The following is a 20,053-nucleotide window of genomic DNA, read 5'->3' as shown; positions in this document are numbered from 1 at the left end:
TATTCCCCACATGGCCAAACACATTTTTATTCCAATCCTCCAATTTCATACGACAATTATTCAAACATTCCACCATAGGGAAATCTGATCCATTAATAGTTGCTTCCTCCCAAGCCGAAGCAACCACTTCTTCACAGCTAGCTTCTTTCAGCCACATTGCTTCAAAACGAAAGCTTCTTCCAACACATTGAGTCTTTTTCCTCTCCTTGAGATGTAAAGAAATAAATAATAAGTTTAAAATTGAAATTCAATAAAAAAAATAAAAAAATTTTAAAAATTACTAAAGAAACTTTTTTTCCTAAAAGTTAACACATTCTCTATTTAAATATATCTTATGCACGTTTAATACATTTTTAAAAAAAAAAAAAACTAGCACTTTCAAATCTTAAATTTTAGTTTCTTAAAAATTCATTGTTGTGTAATATCACTAACAGTAGATAAATTCAAATTGAAAAGTTACATTAAACTCAAAAAAAAAAAAAAAAAGAGTCTCATTACACATGCAAAATGCGTGTGATGAGGCTTATTATTTTATTGGATTGTATATAAAAATAAGAATTAGGATGTGGAGTGAGTTGTAAAATGGGTTGGTAAAATAAATAAAATGATGTTTGAGGTTGTAAAATAGAACTTTTTTGCATCCTTTAATGCTAATGCTCTTTAGTTGGACATGGCCACATGGGTCAGTCAGATATTTATTATTTAATAGAAGAATTATTTTTAAAAAATTAAAATTTTCCTTTTTTTAAAAAAGAATGGAGTTTTAATTTTATTTTTAACACACAATGACATATGGGCATATGGCAATGGCAGTCGGATAAAGACAGCAACCCAATGAGCTCCACTGCATACCAGTGGGCTGTGTCCATTTCTCAATATCCAAAACTACTAATAAATTGAAAGCCCAAAAAGAAGGCCCTGCGTTATCCCCACCGTAAAACGTCAAACTTCAATCGTACACTCTCTCTCCATAAGAGATTGGAGTATTGGACCCAAATAGTGAAAATTTGTAGTGTAATCAAACTTTGTACACCTTTCAATTGCACCTTTGAGCATTATTCATCATACCTAAGCCACCATTACACAAACAAACTTACAACTTTTGCCATAATTATTTTTTATATAGACTTTCACATAGAGTAATGGACATACTACTTTTTCTCCACCAATTACAATCAATTACATAAAAAGTTGTGATAAGAATTGTGCATTTTATTTTTTATGATACTAGATTTTTTTGCATTATATTGAACTCCCTCACTCGGTATTTTACTCAATCTCAAAGAGTATATGTATATTTGCTACCGTTACCACAAATTTGTAAAATTTATCACAAAAAAAAATAATATTCCTCACCTCATATTTAATATTTTCCTTTTTCTTTTTTAATGAATTATTAGGACAGTTCAAGAATTTGGAGTTCTAAGGAAATCGACCCGACTCAAGTTTGATCAAATCAAACTCGCTTTTGATGATTGAAGATAGATATCTATGGAGGAGAATAGATTAATTGGATTTGGAATTGAAATCAAGCCAAGCCACCATAGCAAGGAGCAAAGGTACCAATGTTTGTGCACAACTTCTTGTCCCCATGAGTATTTTGTCCAAAGAAAAAAAAAAGCACGTTTTGACTTCAAAGACTTCCTTTCCAACCTTTTTTGGGTGTGACTTGGTGAATAATAGTATTGAACAGTGATGGAAAACCGACCCCATCTCTGAGTGCCCAGCTCCTTTTTCTTTTTCTTTTCTTCTATTTCAAATTCAATTCCTACGCTTGGTAGGGACTAATATTTCAAATTCAATTTACCCATTTCACTTTCAATTTTATGTAATGCTTTAAGCTTTTTCCAACAGAGGAACAACTTTAGAAATTTCTAACGAATTTATTAGGCTATTATAGAGACTGATTAATGCTTCTTAGAAAACCTAATAGAGTAAATTATAAATTACATGCATAAAGTTTGAAGATGATTTTATTTTTTCCTCTTAAAATTTGAAAATTTTGATTTAGTCCCTTTATTACTTATTGTTTTGATGGGAACCCTTCCATTTGTGCCCATACCGAAGTAAGCTCAAAACAAATTTGTTTTGGGTCCAGTAAATGCACATCCAATTAAACCATGCCACCTTATTTTAAGAATACACATCATTATATGAAAATAATTCAATATTTGTGGATTTACTTAAAAAGAAAAAAAAAATTAATTTAAAAACTTCTTCTCTCTCCGTTTAAACTACTTTAGAGAGTAAATAAAGTAGGAAAATTATTGAATACTCCGGAAGTATCATAAATGCGTACTCTCCCATCTCATATGAATTGTGGATCCCACCATAAATTTAATTAGTGAGACACACAATTATTTGAAAAGAGAGAGTAACCATTTATGGTACTCTGAGAGTATCCAATAATTACCCAATAAAGTAACTAGAGTAGTAATTAAATATTTAAATAAAGTTAGTTTGTTGTTACTTTCTAGTTGCTTACGATTAATTGAACTTTCCATTTTGATTACCTTTATTTAGTAGTTGCTGACTTGTTGAATATTTATAAAATTTAGTTAAGTATTTGTCTTTAGAATCTTTATATTAAGGCAAATGTTAACAAGCACTCATGCGGTGCTTGTTAAGATTAAAATAATGTGAGTCTCATTTAATAAAAAAATTAGATAAATGGGAGAAAAAGAAGGGCAATATATAAAACTGACCTCATAACTACAAAGCTGCTAAAATACTGACAAAAAGCTGAGTGTTAACGGGCCCTTATAGTGTCCATTAACACAACCCTGAGACAAAAAAAAATAAAAAAATGTTAGGGCCCACCTATGTACCTTTTGGTTACTCTCAAGTCTCAACCCTTCTATCTTTGATCCTGTCCAAGTACTCAACCCTTCAAGTGAACTTGGTCGCAACATTGCTGAATTTGTCTTTGGAGATCATCAATAAGGTGTTGATCATTTGCTTGGGGTTTGTTATTCATTGAGACATGGTGTTGATCATTTGTTTGGGGTTTGTTATTCATTGAGATACAATCTTGATCATTTGTTTGGGGTGAAGCGACTGTAGTTGGATGCCCAAAAATTTAATCTTTGTTTGGATGCCTAGAAAATATCGTAAAAGAAAAAAAAAGGCAAAATTTTATTGGTAGGATATTTTAAATCCACACTTTTAAATGATACATTTTAAACCCCAGACTTTCATACCCCAACAAATTCCACTCTCATATATGAAATCTATATTTATGAATGTTTGGAATTTAACTAGTTCAATTTAAAAGTCTACCGAAGGATAAAACTGTGGATTTTTTTTTTTATACTTTCCCCAGAAATAAACTACATATATTTTAGTGTATGTAATTTTTAACTAAAATTATGTTAGTCTTTTAAGGTTTTTAATAAAAATATAATAATGAATATACATAGCACGATTTAATTGAACCAACTCTATGAAATAAAAAGCAATAAGCAGGTTTCTTTCTCAAAAAAAATTGAACCAACGAAACACATATTAACACATTAGCATAGGCATCGACAAAAAAGATTCACAATCATAATGATAAGTAACATTTGTTTTAAAAAAAAGGGTAAAAAACTGCAAGTAACGTTAAAAAAATAAAAATAAAAATTTGTAAATGTTATGAGAGAAAATCAAAATAATTCGTACAGTGACAAAGGTCAAAAAGTACGAGGAAAGTGGTCAACAACATTAGTAGATTACTTTAAAGTGTAAAGTGTAAAGCATATAAATAGTGATGTAGCAATTATAAGCTGAAGAACACGACAAAGACTCTCTCATCACTTTCACTATTTCACAAACCCATCTGATCTTAATAATATTCCTGAAAGAAAGAAACAAAAACTATGGCGGAAGGAGCTTTATTCCACCTCGCCGGAAAAGTCCTTGAACTGCTGGGTTCCTTCACTCTCCCAGAGGTCAAACTGGCCTTCTGTGTTCAAACTGAGATTGAAAAACTAACAAGCACAGTTTCCACAATCCAAGCTGTGATTCTTGATGCAGAAAAGCAGAGTTCTCATAATCATCAGATCAAAGATTGGCTCAGAAAGCTCAATGGTGTTCTCCATGATGCTGATGACTTGCTGGATGATTTCTCAACCCAAGTTTTGCGGCACAAGGTGATGAGAAAGAAGAAGGTACGCATTTTCTCTTCCAGTTCTAATCGTATTGCTTTTAGTCCTAAGATGGGTCGTCAGATAAAAGCAATTAGGGAGAGGCTAAATGCCATTGCAAAAGATAAGGAGGATTTCCACTTTATTCAAAGCTTCATTGAGCCACAAGTCATGAGTAGGGACAGAGAAACTTATTCTTTTGTTCTTGAAGATGAAGTTGTTGGGAGAGAGAATGATAAGGAAGTGATTATCGAAATTCTTTTTGATGACAATGTTGTAGAGAATATTTCTATCATTCCAATCGTTGGTATTGGAGGATTAGGGAAAACCACACTAGCTCAACTGGTTTACAATGATCAAAGTGTCAACAAAAATTTTGAGTTAAAACTTTGGGTTTGTATCTCTGAAATCTTTGATGTAAAACGAATTGTTAAAGAAATTTTAGAACAGCTGACGGATGAGAGACTTAAAGAAAGCTTTGAGGTGCTGCAAAATCAGCTTCGAGAAAAACTTAGTGGAAAAAAGTACTTGCTTGTCTTGGATGATATGTGGAATGAGGACAATACTAAATGGCTTCTCTTGAAAAATTTATTAATGGTAGGTGCAAGGGGAAGTAGGATAGTTGTAACTACTCGTTCTATAATGGTGGCGGGCATAACAGGGGCAACTTCATGGTATGCTCTAAGAGGCCTACCTGTAGAAAAGGCTTGGAATTTGTTTGTAAAAGTTGCATTTGGAGAAGGCCAACTGCCAAAGAACCAAGCCTTTATTAGCCTGGGAAAGGAGATTTTGGAAAAATGTGTTGGGGTACCTCTTGCCATAAGAGCAATAGCAAGTTTGCTACACTCCAAAGCTTCTGAAAATGAGTGGCGATCTTTCAAGAATTATGAACTCTCAAAAATAACTCAAGGAGAAGAAAATAATATTTTATCAACACTTAAGTTGAGTTATGATCATCTTCCATCATACTTAAAACAATGCTTTGCTTATTGTAGATTGTTTCCAAAAGATTACATGATTCATGTAGGGACATTGATTGATCTTTGGGCAGCGCAAGGTTTTATTAAGTTATCGAATCCAAAGCAACGTGTTAAGGATGTTGGTGGAGAGTACTTCAGGTTATTACTTTGGAGGTCATTCTTCCAAGATGTTAAAAAGGATTACTGGGGCGATATATGGTGCAAAATGCATGATCTCATGCATGATCTCGCAATCTCTGTGGCTGGAACAGAATGTACTGTATTACATTCAACCGAGGAAAATATTGGTGAAAATGTTCATCATATATCATTTAATCTTTTGGATTCGTCGATGCAGTTTCCAATCATCAAGTTTAAAGGAAAGAGGATACGAACGTTTCTTGGACATAGAAGAGGGTGTGACTTTCCTTGTAATGCGCTTGTTTCAAATCTTAAGTATTCACGCACACTAGATTTGAGCTATCTACGGTCACGAAAAATGCTGAGTTCAATTGGGAGATTGAAGCATTTAAGATATCTTGATATTTCTGAAAATGATCACATTAAAATTCTCCCTAATTCCATTGTCTTGCTGCTGAATTTGCAAACACTGAAACTCAAGAATTGTATTGCACTTAGAGAATTACCCCGGGACACTAAAAATCTGGTCAATCTTAGGCATCTAGATATTTCTGGTTGTTTTACACTGACTCATATGCCTTACGGACTCGGAAATTTGACTTCTCTTGAGATACTACCACATTTTGTTGTGAGAGACGGAGGTGCCAAGGCCAGGGCTAGTGGTGGGCTTAGTGAATTGAATAAGCTGAGCAATTTGGGAGGAAACCTGAGGATTATGTATCTAGGACATGGAAAAGATGACATGATGGAATGTAAAGCTGCAAATATGAAGGAGAAACAACATCTTCACCAACTGGAATTATGGTGGGACCCAAAGTTGGTTGGAGAAACTGAATGTTTTGATGAAATGTCCCTAGAAGGTCTCCAGCCACATCCAAATCTTAATGTGTTGAAATTATCGTTTTATATGGGTGTTACAATTCCAAGTTGGGTCTCTTTGCTCACTAATCTTGTCGATTTGAACTTGTGGAGTAATTGTAGATGCCACCACCTCCCACCGTTACATCAGCTCCCTTGTCTCAACTCTATTTGGCTTATTAATATGGAAGCACTTGAATACATATCAGAAGACAATGTTAGTAACGTGTTTTGTTCCTCAAAAGAAACATTCTTCCCATCTTTATTTTCTCTCACAATAAAGAAATGCCCTAATCTGAAGGGATGGTGGAAGAAAGATGATAATGATGGGCCAGGCCATCTGTTGCTGCCATCATTTCCTCGTCTCTCTGAATTGCAGATTGATGATTGCCCCAATCTTACTTTCATGCCCTTGTTTCCATATCTTAAATTAGAGCTGAAATTGTGGGAAGCTAGCTTGAAGGTATTGCAGCAAACAATGAATAAACAGAGACCATCAACATCAACATCCTCCTCATGCTACTTTCCTCTCTCTGAATTAGAGTTTTTGTATTTAGAAGGGGTTAATGATTTAGAATCTCTTCCAGAGAAGTGGCTGCAAAACCTTGTTTCTCTTCGGAGACTTTTCATTTATCAGTGCCCTGGACTTAGGTCTCTTCCTTGTAAAGGTATTCAACATCTCACCTCTCTTCAAGAGATGAAAATAGTGGACTGCAATGAGCTGGCTCTGGTAAATGATGAAGATGATGGCATGCAATGGCAAGGCCTTCGGAGCCTCCATTCTCTGTGTTTTTGGGGAACTCCAAAGTTGGTGTCCCTACCAGATGGGCTTCAACATGTTACCACTCTTCAAAAACTCGAAATTCTTGATTGTACTAATTTAATGGTATTACCAGAGTGGATAGGCAACCTCGCATCACTACATTATCTTGCAATTTCCGGATGCTTCAATCTGACGTCATTGCCTCAAGAGATTTGCCATCTCACGTCTTTACAATTTCTTGAGATTGGCAATTGTCCTAATTTGATGACTTTACCAGGGTCAATGGATAACCTCACGTTACTACAAATGCTTAAAATTGGGGAATTCCCCAATCTGACCTCACTGCCTCAAGGGATTCGCAGTCTCACCTCTTTAAAAATGTTGAGGGTTGGCAATTGTCCTAATTTGAAGGCTTTACCAGAGTGGATAGGCAACCTCACATCACTGGAAGAGCTTATAATTTGCGAATGCCTTAATCTGACATCATTGCCTCAAGGGATTCATGATCTCCCCTCTTTACAACGGCTGAATATTACTGGTTGTCCCATTTTAGGAGCAAGATGCCTGGGGGAAGATTGGCCCAAGATTTCTCATGTTCCAGTCTTGAGATTGGATCGATTGTGGCGGTGAGATACAAGTTGTTCAGGTATGTGTCTATCTGTTAATCACAATTTTTCATAGAAAATAAAATAAGGATGCTTTTAGCTTTTTTCTTCTTTATGTTTTTGAGAGTTGTGATATTTTGGGGACTTCTCAGTTATTTGACTTCTCATGCAGAGAATAGACTTGGGCTTAAAAATTCAGACCTATCCAAAATTTGCAATTGTGCAATATGACAAGAAGTCAGCGGTAATAACGTTTTTCATTTTTTTTTTTTTAATTCTATTTATTTTGTTCCTTTTCCATTCCTGTCATCAAAATTTTAATTAGACACATTGTTTTTGAAATTTGTAGGACAAGAAAAAAGAACAGTGTAAATTCTTTGATTTGTTTTTTTTTTTATTCTAATGATTTATATCTTTGTACCTAAAACTGTGGTGATGTATTGACATATATGGTTGATAGTGATAATTTCAAAATCAGAGTCAGATAATTATCACTTTGAGGAGATGACTTTACTACGCAACTAACACTGCAGACTTGGTTTATACTTTGAGGGGGAGGTGGGGCTATAAAGGTTTCCATTGTAGATTCAAATTAATTTAGGCAATTACAGATACCACCCCTGTGGAATACCCTTAAAACAAGCAACTATCTCATGTTTTATTTTGTGACACTTACCTCCCTTGTGTTTAGTAATGGACTATCAAACTAATGCTGTTAAGACAACATGAATGCGCAAAGCTTCTCTTTTTCCCCTACTTGACTATCTGCTCATCAAAGTAAATTGGGGTAGAATGTTCTTTTTATCAATTCTTTTCTATTAAGTTCATTTGCCACATCATCAAATTCTCTTATTGATAAATGGAAATGTCTAATAGAGCAAACCACAGGGGAGGTAAGTGTCACAAAATAAAGCACACGGTATTTCCTTGTTTTTAGAATATACCACTGGGATGGTATGTATAATTTGCCCAATTAATTTACAAATTCTCATATGAGCTAATCCATAAAAACAACAAATTCATTGAAAGTTTCCATCTGATTTTCATTTCCTATCTTCCGACTAAAAATTTCTAATTAGATTTTGAGTTTGTTCAAACATTTTGAACAAAACTTTTGCTGCTTTCTGGTCTGTTTCTTCTTTATCTGTTTTTATATCCAAGGTTTCTAATGCTCAGAGCAGTACACATCTAGGATTTTTTTGCTTTACTAATGATTTTTTTTTTTTGGCTTTGTCTGCCTCCTACAGCTGCTTGCAATCTTCCTTTCATATTCAAATATTTCTTTAAACTTATATACTCTTTTTGAATATTGTTACCTTCTCGTCCTTGTCCTGCCAAAAAGGAAAAGTTCTTTTTATTTTTTCAAAAAATTATGTCATTATACTTTTTTTTTCTTTTTGGTTCTTTTTCTATAAACGTTTCTTTTTTAAGAGAGGCTTCTTAATGCTTCGATTACTTGCGTAGATTAAACTGTTTATCAAAATACATTGCATGAATCAGCTTATCATGTAGGTATGCTCTTTTATATATAAACTTTAGAGGTTGAGCCTTAGTGCGATACAAGTGCCTTCCATTAAAAGTGTTAGGTCGTGGTTCTTGTTCACCTTTCCCAAACACCCCCAAAGTGGGGGGTTTTGTGCGTCGGGTACAACTTTAAAGCTAATAAACCAATGGTTAGTTCTGAAATTGCATTGTCTAACCAATGACTTAAAATAAATTTTTTTTGTTGTTGTCATGATTCAACTGAAATATTTGTTTGCTTCCTCACATGTTTATCTGAAACTAACTTTAAAGTCAAAGAAGAATAGCCCGTTCAGAAAATTAAAAAAAAGAATACAGAGATCAATTAAATTGGATTGGATTTTTTACCAGTTACTAAATTTAAAAGTACTAATTAAGATTTTTCTTTTGCTTAAATACTTGTTAAGACTTGAGGATACCTTCATTTTTCTTACTTTATTCAGGATACTTCTCTACCTATTGTTTTATGATGATTTATTAATGCTCAAAGCAGCAGCCAAGTTTAGGAACTTTTCATTTTCTATGTGGTTGGTGTTTTGTCTATTTCTCTACCTCCTAAAGCCGTAGTCTTTGGTTCTTAACTTTTTGTTGTGCAGCCTCTGTCCAAGCATTGGGCCACATTGCACATGTTATTTTCTTTAATGAGTTTAATCACTACAAGTATGGGGCATTGTGTGATGGATGGATAGAGTTCCTGGAGTTCTTTAAGTCAAAGAGATGTAGTATGGGTAAGGACGGTTGAGCCAAGACAGGTAAGAGAAGGAGTTTTATTAAATGTCCCAAAGATGGAGTAACTTGCTGCAAAGCAATGCAGAGGTAAGCCAATTCTTGTAGACCATTTTAGTTATTCTTACCTTATCATTTTTGTGCCTACTGCCAAGAGACTACATAGGAAACCATATCAACATTCTTCTTGTAGATTATTTAGATGGTAATTTGCCACTCATCTAATAATATATGGCTGGTTCTATATTTTCCAGTGCTGATCTCACCAAGGGAGGAGTAGCTTGATACAGTCCTACTCTTTACCACTTCCCCTTGATTATATTCTTTTCTAATACTAAAAGACATGCATTTTCTTACAAAAATGAGCGGAAGTTGTTTCCAATTTTTGATAGTTTTGTGTAGATGTTTCTGTTTGAATTGAAGGTTGTTTCTTTTGTAATTATAACCAGAAATCTATGCAGTATGTGAAATTACGCATTTCAGACTAGTTCTATGTGTTAGCCTTTTTTGTGATTTGGAAGCTAAAATTAAGGACCACTAAATGATTAATCAATTCAAAGGAAGGACTCCGGTGCCATAAATGCATGTGTCAAACCAACTCAAAGATGCAGTTGGTAGAAAGTAAAATGGTTGAAAATAATTGTAAATGTTTGCCTTAACATACATATAGAAGTGGGTGGGAATGTGAAAGTTCAAATAGTGTAAAAACACCCTTGAACGTTTAGACCCCAATTTACAAATTAACTAATTCAAGCTTTATGTCAAACAACTAGTGTGCGGAAAATGAACAAAAACTATAAAACAGAATTGGAAAACAATCTAAGCCAAATTAAAATCACAACCCACAGCAGATAATAAAAGGCAAAGATAAAAGGGAAGAGAGATGCAAACACAAGGACAACATACGATGTGTTATCGAAGAGGAAACCGAAACCCTCGGCGTAAAACCTCTCCGCTGCCCTCCAAGCGGTTAATAATCCACTAGAAAATGTAGTTGGGATACATGAACAGCAATAGACCCTCCAAGCCTAATCTACCCAATGTACCTAAGCCCTCCAAGCTTCTTGCTCCAACGAGGTTGCGCCGAATCTTTTTCTTTTCTAACTTATCGGATTCCGCTATAATCCATAGCATCCGCCATCCTTGACATCTTCCAATACTTCCCAAAGCTCCAAAAACACTCAACACTCTAAATTGGTGTGGGTAGTGTTTGGATAGAAATCTCCTTTCAATAGGTATGACAGTGAGAGAGGGAATGAGAAGAGACTACAAAGATTTTTCTCTAATTGGGTGGGTGTTTTGAAGAAACCTCTCTTAGGGTTTTTCTTTCTGAATAGCTACACATATTTTGTGGGAATGAGGGGTATTAATACTAGTGTGAAAATAGAATGCGAAGAGTCAGTTTTTCCAAAACAGGGTTGGCTGGCGACTTGACCTCGCGACTTGACTGAGTCGCGAGTTCAAGCCGCGAGCTAACTGAGTGGCCAGTCTGGATTTTTGTCCTGTAATGCTCCAGCTGGCATGATTGTTCAGCTCCCCTGTATGCTCTGCACGTGTGCTGCTTCTGGCGGCTTGCAGCCGCGAGTCACCCGTGAGATCCAGTTGCGAGTCCCTGCTTCACTGCACAGTCTTGAGCATTTCTTCACACTCTCTCACACACTATCCTTACATGATTCCTACCTAAATACAGGATTTCTAAGTGCTGTATTACAAGCAAATTTGTCACGGAATAAAGCCAACACATGGTTGATTAAATTCAACCTTACAGAATGATCTAGTGATTTGTTTCCAGGAAAAAAGTGTTACCCAATGTCAAAGTGTCTCTCAACTTTCCTATTTGGATAATTTGAAAATCACTTGCTTAAAATTTTACATGTCATTGGTTGGCCAAATATTAATTTAAGGTACCTAGATTTTCTCAATTTTCCCAAAAGGAATCTTCCCTGGAGATGTAGTTCTATATTTAAGAACCAAATCATACACCAATAACTAAGTCATTTTCATGACTTTCATGTTATCCAAATTGGGGTCTCTTGTTGAGTGATTTCAACATCTATTACTCTGCAAATATGTTCACAACTTCACTTTCAACTTTGTTCTAGTTCAATGCTTTCTTGGAGTGACCAACAAGCTCATCTCAATTGAATCCTTGTAATCTTAGATGCCATAGTATGGTATCATTGCCATAATTAAGGGCTATAGTTGCGTCACACTCTCACCACTTTAAGGAGATTGTGAATCTCCAGTTGTCCCACTTACTAGAAAGATGCAAGGATTGAATAGGTATATGATGGCTAAAATCCCATATTTCTGCAGGAAGGAAAAAGAAAAACCATATGATGGGACAGAGATTAATATCCTTTTGCTGAAGAAATATACCTAAGATTCTTCAGGTATACTAATTAAGCTACATCCTTCACAAGCTATCAAATATCATCATGTTCTTTGTTTTCTTCTTTTTCTTTATTCATCTGTTTAAGTGTTTTTTTTTTTTTTTAATTTTAATTTTTATAAAATTAAAAGAAAAAAAAAACTACTGTAGAATGGATTGCAACACTAAACTATGAGGCTTAAGTATTGATACTATTCAATTTATGTGCATGCTATAATCCTAAACAATGTGATGATATATATTCCATTTCGGATCACTCTTTTCTATTGTTTTGACACATTTGGTAGCCAAAAATACTTGATTTTACTATATACATTTGTTTTTAACGAGTAAGCATTTTGTTAAAAAAGTACAAAAGGGGCACAACCCTAGTACACCAAATGTATAGAAGAGATTTGAATTGCTTAATTTAATTATTTAGCTATAATCATGTGGGAATTTCATGTTTCTAAAATGTATTATGAATACTTTGCCAATTTTTCTTTCTCAAACTATCAGAAACATGAATTGAGGAGGCGGTAATGGATCATAAGATTGCTGGTGCCCCAAATATTCTAACTTGGACCAGAAGGATCTCACCCCATTAGCTGCACAGGTTCTTAAATCCTTCAACTTCTATCTTAATCAGTTTTGCACTTTTTTTGTTGTTCTCTTTTAAGAGCTTTCAATTTTGTTGAATTTCTAAATTATGTGTTTCTGTATATAACACACAGGAGAGTGTGGCAAAATTAAAGATGACTCTACAAAAATGAAGCATTATCTTTCAATAGATTGAGTAATACGCCTCACTTCAGTTGACATCATCTGCAAAAGTCTTACAAACTTTTAAATTTGTTTTTCAGTTGACAACTTCAAGTGCAAGGCAAATTGGGACTTGCTCTGTTGAGATGGCTTTTGAGACTTCCACAACAAAGAACCTCTTTCGGTGTGCTGTTATCTCTACATAGCATGGTATTACTCATCCTTGAAGTAGTCTTTCAATTCTATGTAAGGCTGCTTAGGATACCACAATATTCCAGGCCATGGGCAATTGCATATATGAGACTTGAACACTTACATTTTGTGTAGAGGCTAGGTGTGTGTTCATGTTATAGTATCAGTTTCCCAACAACCTTTCTACATTAGCATAAAATTTAGCAATCACATATCATAGAAAGGGCCCTATGTTAGTTGGGGTCCCTTTCATCATGACCTTTATCATCAATTGCCTTCCTCTGTGCTTGGCAACATTACTCCACATTGGTGCCTATTTGGATTGCCACCTGTAGTGGCTGGTGATTCGCTGATCAAAGAGCAGATTTTGGAGAGATTATTCATCAATCTAGTGGTTGGTGAATCACTGATCAAAGAGTATTATTAAGTAGCTATCCTTGTGGATAAGTATTAGTCATCTTCGACAGTTTTGCTACATATATGAGGACAATTGAATGCATCTTTTCATTTCGTCGGGAAAGTTGAATTTCCAATTTTCAACATGTTGAGTACTGCATCGAATATTTCATTTCTTCTTCAAAGTTTATGATTTGAGTGTCCAGCTTTTTGTGACATTTTTTTTGGGTGGATCAACTTATTTTTGCTACTTGGATTTGATTATAATCAGGGTGCTCTTTGTACTTGTATTCCAATTAATATTGAGTAATTCTTTTCTTCTTCTTCTTCCTTTTTTTTTTTTTTTTTAACAACTGGGGATAAAGATGCTTACCATGACCTCTCCCAGACCCGGCAAAAGTGGGAGCTTTGTGCACAGGGTACAACGTTTACGATAATGAAAAAAATCCTCTTGAAATAAATTCGACATCTCAACAAACTGAAGGAATTTAAGCAATAAAAATCTTTTTGCTTTTCAAATTATTGAGCTTTTCTTGTAACATGTTGTATCTAGTGAACCATCTTGTCAATGATCTTTCCTGTTTTCTTGTTAATACATTTGGAATTCGTAGTGCATTGTCAATTTGTATAAATGAATTGTGTATTGCATGTGTCACTCTCTTAGAAGCAAAATTGGTCTATTTAGAAATAGAATTGCATGGTGCTAAAGTGAAACTGCAGATTCCAATTTTAAACTTGGTTTAATTTTTATCCTCTTAGATTTAAGATTGTTGGAGCTTGCATAGAACTTATTCGCTCCATTTTTAGCCTTCTTTTATTTCTACGTGCTCCTATACAATACAGTATGGACAATCAAAAGTTACTTAAATTCAAGTCAATCAAAAAGAATTATTTTTAAGAAATTTTTTCAACTAGAGTTCTGCATTCTGCAAGTAATCTTCCTATTATCAAATATCTTCTTAGGAGCATGGTTCTAGTACAAAATGCTACCGTGTTTTCCTGCATGTAAAATATGTTGCTCTTGGCTAGATTAACTTGAAGCCTAGACCATAGGTAAAACTTATCCAAAACATTCTATATAGCAAGAAAGATTCATCCCCTTGTCATACTTTATGAATCCCTTAAAAGCAGCAGTTCAAAGCAACATTGAAGTAAACAGTACATCTTAGGAACATTGTCGACCTTGCAATTGCTCTTTGAAATGGCTTTGGAAATACAATTGCTGTGAGCATATGACTACCCTTTTCCAATTCCCCTCTAAATAAAGGCTGCTTGATTTGGACTAATGACATAATGACTAGTAACTAGCGACTTTGCTATTGCCTTTGTAGTTTGTACACAATACTGCAAGATGATATTAACATGAACTCAAGCATAAATGATTAACTAGGCCCCTCATTTCGAAACTAGAGTTACCTTTGTTGCATTGATCTCATAATTTACTAAATTGGAAGGAAAAAAGGCTTGTGTGAAATCAAACTGTGTGACCATCACAGCAAGGAGCTTTCAAAACTTTAGGAAAAAGATAGTATTATTAGTCTCTTCCCTATAAATTTCTCTAGCCATTTAAGTTTTTGAGGTTCAAAAATATAATAATAAGGCAAATCTTGTAATTTTTTTTTTTTTGTTCATTTAATTTTTAAATTAGGCCTTGTAACAAAGAAGTCTCTTGCAATAGGAAAGGATTTCTCTTCAAGTTGCTATCTTCTTGAAGGTTTTGCCATTTATAAAAAAAAGTTTTGAAAATTTCTGTTCATTTTATAATTTTTCAAAGGTGCCATGGTAAACTATTGTAAGTTTAGTACAATAATATGTTGTATTTGATAATCTACTCTCACCCAAAACAATTCCAAATGAGTTGAAAACTTTCATCCTTCTTAACATTTTGCCATAGCCCATGCATCTGCTGCAAAATTTTAGCGGTCTATGTGTTGTGTTCATTATCTTTCCCATAAGGACATGCCTCAACATCTTTTACAATTTAAAAAATGAAGACCCTTATTATGTGAGTGAGTTTGTTTAGTAGATATCAAGCCCCATATGATTTGGTGTTTTTTTGTCAAGTTTTCTAGCCATTAAGCCAAATCCATCCCCTTAATCTAATGGTCATATATATTTGCAATGCTTCCAATCCTACCACAGGATTGAAACCTAAGAACCATGTGGTACAAGAAATATACTTGTTAGTTAACGTTTTTTCATTGATGTCAAACTAAAATATTGCAAACTAGAAGAAAATGAAGAAAGAATAAATAAGTTGTGTCATAGATATGAAGAAGGTAAAACAGTGCCTCACATATTCGGTCCAATTTGGTCATGCTTGGTCTATTTCGGTCTTTTTGGGTTGCTTTTACGATTATAAGTAGAGTGATCTTTATACTTGTATGCAATTAATGTTTTGAGGTTTTTTTTTTTCACATTGTGGGAATGTAAAATTAGTAAATACATCGGAAAATATTCTAAGATATTTAAGAAATCAATTATTTTTATTATGTTTTTGGTATTTGTTTTTCAAATTTAGTGAGCTCTTACTTGTTCCATCTAGTGAAACATCTTGCAAATAATGCAATGATGTTTCTTGCTATTTATCTACCTATATATATTTGATAAAAGGCATCGTTTGCATTTTATCCCATAAAATTATAGGACATGAGACATAACAATAGAAATCAAAATTTGGGGTAATAGGTCTTCCTAAAGTACACAGTTTTGTCAAAATTAATCTTGTACTAGTCAGATTGCATTGGAACCCATTTTCTTTGCTATTGAGAATCACTATATGTATGTAGGTTGTCTTCGAGGCATATATGAGCTTTGTAATCCTCATAGAATCTGGTTGCATCTTGTATAATGATTGATGTTTGCCCTTCAATAACTGCATATATGTGTACGTGTGTTTCAATGGTACCAAAGCTGGCCATGCAAGAAGAACAAACTTCTCAAACTCTTCTTTGCTGCAGTTCCCAACCTCATTTTCAAACACCATTCTAAAATATTTCTGGGTATTTTGGCATATCTTTTGTATACTTATTGGACGCCAACCACCTATGCTCCCCTTGATGGAGGACATTGCCACAAGGTGGGAAGGACTGTTTCATTGTCTTGCACACAGCTACACAACCCATTTTCAGCACACCATCAACAACATTCATAAATTTTCCTTAGTGGGCAAGGTGTCTTGAATAGCCCTCCAGAATGCGGTATGCAACCCACCTTAGATAAAATTTTCTTAAAAAGTTAGATTTCTAAATAAAACCAATAATTTAGCATAGATAGAGTAGAGTACCATAAACCGAAAGTTAGGTCTTATATAAGCTATTGTCATCTAATTCAAAAAAGTGTTATGCTTTCTATAACGTGCTTTTCTATATAGCACACTTTTTAAATATAATAAAATTACTAACATAATGTCCTAGGTGAAACTCTCTATATCAATTATCAAAGTTTAATAATTTTAAAATTACAATTTTGATTAAAATCCTATTACTAGTTTTTTTTTTTAAATAAAAAATAAAAGTAGTTTGCTTATTTATTTTATAGCGTTTTGGTTTTTGGTATAGACGGTTAAAACCCTAGATCTCTAGTTTCAAATAGTTTGCTTATTTATTTAAAACTATTTTGATCATGTAATTTTTTTTTTTTTTGTTTAATAATAAAATTGGGTTTTATATGTTGTGTTTGTGATGTGTTACACAAGTGTTCCATATACACAATATGCTTTCATAATGCAAAATAAATACTTTAAAATTACTAACACCTTTGTTCTAAATGAGAGTCTATTACAAGTTTGAAATTGAGACTTGTAAGGACTCAATTTGTAACGATCCCACATCGGTCTTGGGTTCGTACGTTAAAAATGCCCAAACAATAAAACTTGTAGAGCGTGGGTGTTCAAGAACTAGATTAACTTCTTTAAAAGTAAAAAGATTCAACCTCACGTTTATAGATGAATTAGAACCGATATAACAATTTGTTTTCCTTTGAAACAAATACAGTTCTTTGGTTTTCAAGCTTTTTTCCTGAGTGTTCTTTGTGTTTTTCTCTATGTTCCGATCCCTTTCTGCATGCTTTTCTTTCATGTTATATACCACCTTCTTCATACCATCTTCACCACACACGTGAAGGTTGGGTTCAGGGGATCTCTTTCTGTCCCATCTAACACCTTCTAGAACCTCCTTCTAGCAGCTGTAAGGCTGCTTCATCATTATTCAGGCATCACTTCCACATTAATGCGGTCAGAGAGTTGGTTGAGAGGCAATTAATGTGGAGGCAGCTGTTGTCATAGATATTTGTTCGTCTTCTCTCTCTTACCTTTGGTCCCTTATCCCACCTTTAGTGGTGACGTAGTTCCGAAGTATGTTTGTAACAAGATGACGTCCTGATCGTCCTCAGACTCATATTGTCGAGAAGGATTTTGTCCTCGGACGAATACTAAACTCACCTTTCATGATTTTAGGACAGAACGGTATAACCATAACCAGCCGAGGAGAGATTTTTCGCGACAGGCTGGACAGAGTAACACGCAAACGGTGAATGCCGTGTTCAGGGAGCCAGTACAACAGGTGCTGGAGAAAGTAAGGAACAAGCCCTATTTCAGATGGCCAGGAAAGATGGCTGGAGACCTTTCCAAACGTAACCAGAATCTGTACTGCAACTATCATCAGGACCATGGGCATACCACTGAGGATTGCAGGAATCTATGGAATCACCTAGATCAGTTGGTCCAAGAAGGGAAGCTACGTCATCTTTTGCACCCCTCGAGCAGCCATCCCGGTCAAGCAATGCAAGAGCCTCGAAAGGATGTGTCATTAAGACCCCCCACCGGAACGATACATGTCATCCTCGCCGCACCAGGAAGAACTGGGCCACCCCTCTCCAGGGTACTGGCTGTTGATCGGCTCCCCTCCGAGGACAGACAAAGGGAACCCAAAAGGTCAAAAAAGGGAAGCTCTTTGATACTAGGATTCTCAAACAAGGATAAGAGAGGAACTATCCAACCTCACGACGATGCCTTAGTGGTTACGTTAAGAATTGGGGGCTTCGATGTGAAAAGGGTGTTAGTAGACCCAGGAAGTGCGGTAGAGATAATGTACCCTGATCTATACAAGGGGTTGAACCTGAAGCCGGAGGATTTGACAGCTTATGACTCCCCCCTTATCAGCTTCGAAGGGAAGACTGTTACGCCAAAGGGGCAGATCAGACTACCCATACAGATTGGATCGGAGGTGGTGGAGGTAAATTTTATCGTGGTCGACGCTTACTCACCCTACACCGCGATAGTTGCCAGGCCATGGATCCACGCCCTGGAAGCCGTATCCTCCACACTTCACCAAAAAGTAAAATACCCATCCAGAGGACAAGTAGAAGAGATTCGTGGAGATCAGGTCATGGCCAAGTAGTGTATGGTGGCCGCCATCTTACATCGGTCCCATGCCGAGTCCTCGGCCCCTGAGAGCTTATAGCAACCAGCCGCCTTGGCAGGACAAGACGATGGGCTAGCCGAGGAGATAAGGTGTGAAAGTTTAGATAAATTCACTGTCAACAACGATCCGGAGAAATTTTTCCAAGTCGGCTCCGAGTTGCCTTCTCAAGAAAAAGAGGAACTGGTCAGATTTCTCAGAGGAAATGTCGATGTGTTTGCATGGGACGCCTACGACGCCCCGGGAGTTGATCCTGGCCTTATTTGTCACCACCTGAACGTTAACCCATTTTCCACTCCGAAGAAGCAACCACCCCGACGCCCCTCAAAGGAACATACTAGTGCCGTGAGAGACGAAGTGGTAAAACTGAAAAAAGCAGGGGCTATTAAAGAAGTCTTTTACCCCAAATGGTTGGCAAACACGGTGGTGGTAAGGAAGAAAACAGGGAAATGGAGAGTCTGCGTGGACTTCACGGACCTAAACAAGGCGTGCCCAAAGGACCCATTTCCCTTACCTCGAATCGACCGATTGGTGGATGCAACCGTGGGTCACCTTCGAATGAGTTTCCTGGACGCCTTCCAGGGCTATCATCAAATACCCCTTGCGTTAGAAGACCAAGAGAAGACGGCTTTCATGACGCCCATCGGAAACTATCACTATAAGGTGATGCCGTTTGGACTAAAGAACGCTGGGTCAACCTACCAAAGAATGATGACCAGGATGTTCGAGTCACAGCTGGGCAAAATCATTGAGGTTTACATAGACGATATGATTGTAAAGAGTAAAGTGGTGTCCGAGCACGTGAAAGATCTTGAAATAATCTTTGCTATCTTAAGGGAGCACAAGTTGCGGCTCAATGCTTCCAAATGTTCATTCGGGGTCGGATTTAGGAAATTCTTGGGGTATATGGTAACCCACAGGGGAATAGAAGTAAGTCCCGATCAAATCAAAGCAATTAACAGCCTACAGGCTCCTCGGAATCCGAAAGAAGTGCAGAAGCTCACTGGCATGATCGCAGCATTAAACAGGTTCATATCACGATCAGCGGATCGATGTCGACCTTTCTACCTCTTGATAAATAAGTGGAAAGGGTTTGAATGGTCGGAGGATTGTGTTCGGGCCTTCCAGCAACTTAAGGAGTACCTATCACGACCACCCATCATATCCAGCCCTGAGGCAGACGAGGTACTGTTTGCATACGTCGCTGTAGCTCCC

At 35.8% G+C, this 20,053-nt stretch overlaps 1 protein-coding gene across 6 annotated transcripts; it reads left to right on the top strand.

Annotated features, from left to right (window-relative positions):
* Window positions 1–3,814: 3,814 nt before the first annotated feature.
* LOC115973007 (putative disease resistance protein RGA3) lies at window positions 3,815–14,073 on the top strand. Of its 6 annotated transcripts, XM_031093244.1 has the most exons (7): window positions 3,815–7,491; window positions 7,623–7,694; window positions 9,568–9,787; window positions 12,014–12,090; window positions 12,588–12,684; window positions 12,932–13,040; window positions 13,784–14,073. In XM_031093244.1, the coding sequence occupies exon 1, from the start codon at window positions 3,858–3,860 to the stop codon at window positions 7,473–7,475; it is 3,618 nt and encodes a 1,205-aa protein (XP_030949104.1). In that variant the 5' UTR covers window positions 3,815–3,857; the 3' UTR covers window positions 7,476–7,491; window positions 7,623–7,694; window positions 9,568–9,787; window positions 12,014–12,090; window positions 12,588–12,684; window positions 12,932–13,040; window positions 13,784–14,073. The 6 variants fall into 6 exon arrangements, with proteins under 6 accessions (XP_030949104.1, XP_030949102.1, XP_030949103.1 ...); XM_031093242.1 differs by lacking the exon at window positions 13,784–14,073 and having other exon boundaries at window positions 12,932–13,740; XM_031093243.1 differs by lacking the exons at window positions 7,623–7,694; window positions 13,784–14,073 and having other exon boundaries at window positions 12,932–13,740.
* Window positions 14,074–20,053: the final 5,980 nt, after the last annotated feature.

The sequence above is a fragment of the Quercus lobata genome, unplaced genomic scaffold (genome assembly GCF_001633185.2).
Source record: "Quercus lobata isolate SW786 unplaced genomic scaffold, ValleyOak3.0 Primary Assembly Scq3eQI_49, whole genome shotgun sequence".
In the NCBI taxonomy this organism is placed as follows: Eukaryota; Viridiplantae; Streptophyta; class Magnoliopsida; order Fagales; family Fagaceae; genus Quercus; species Quercus lobata.
Note: the sequence above shows the minus strand (reverse complement) of the source record. Positions and strands in the feature narration are given on the sequence as shown.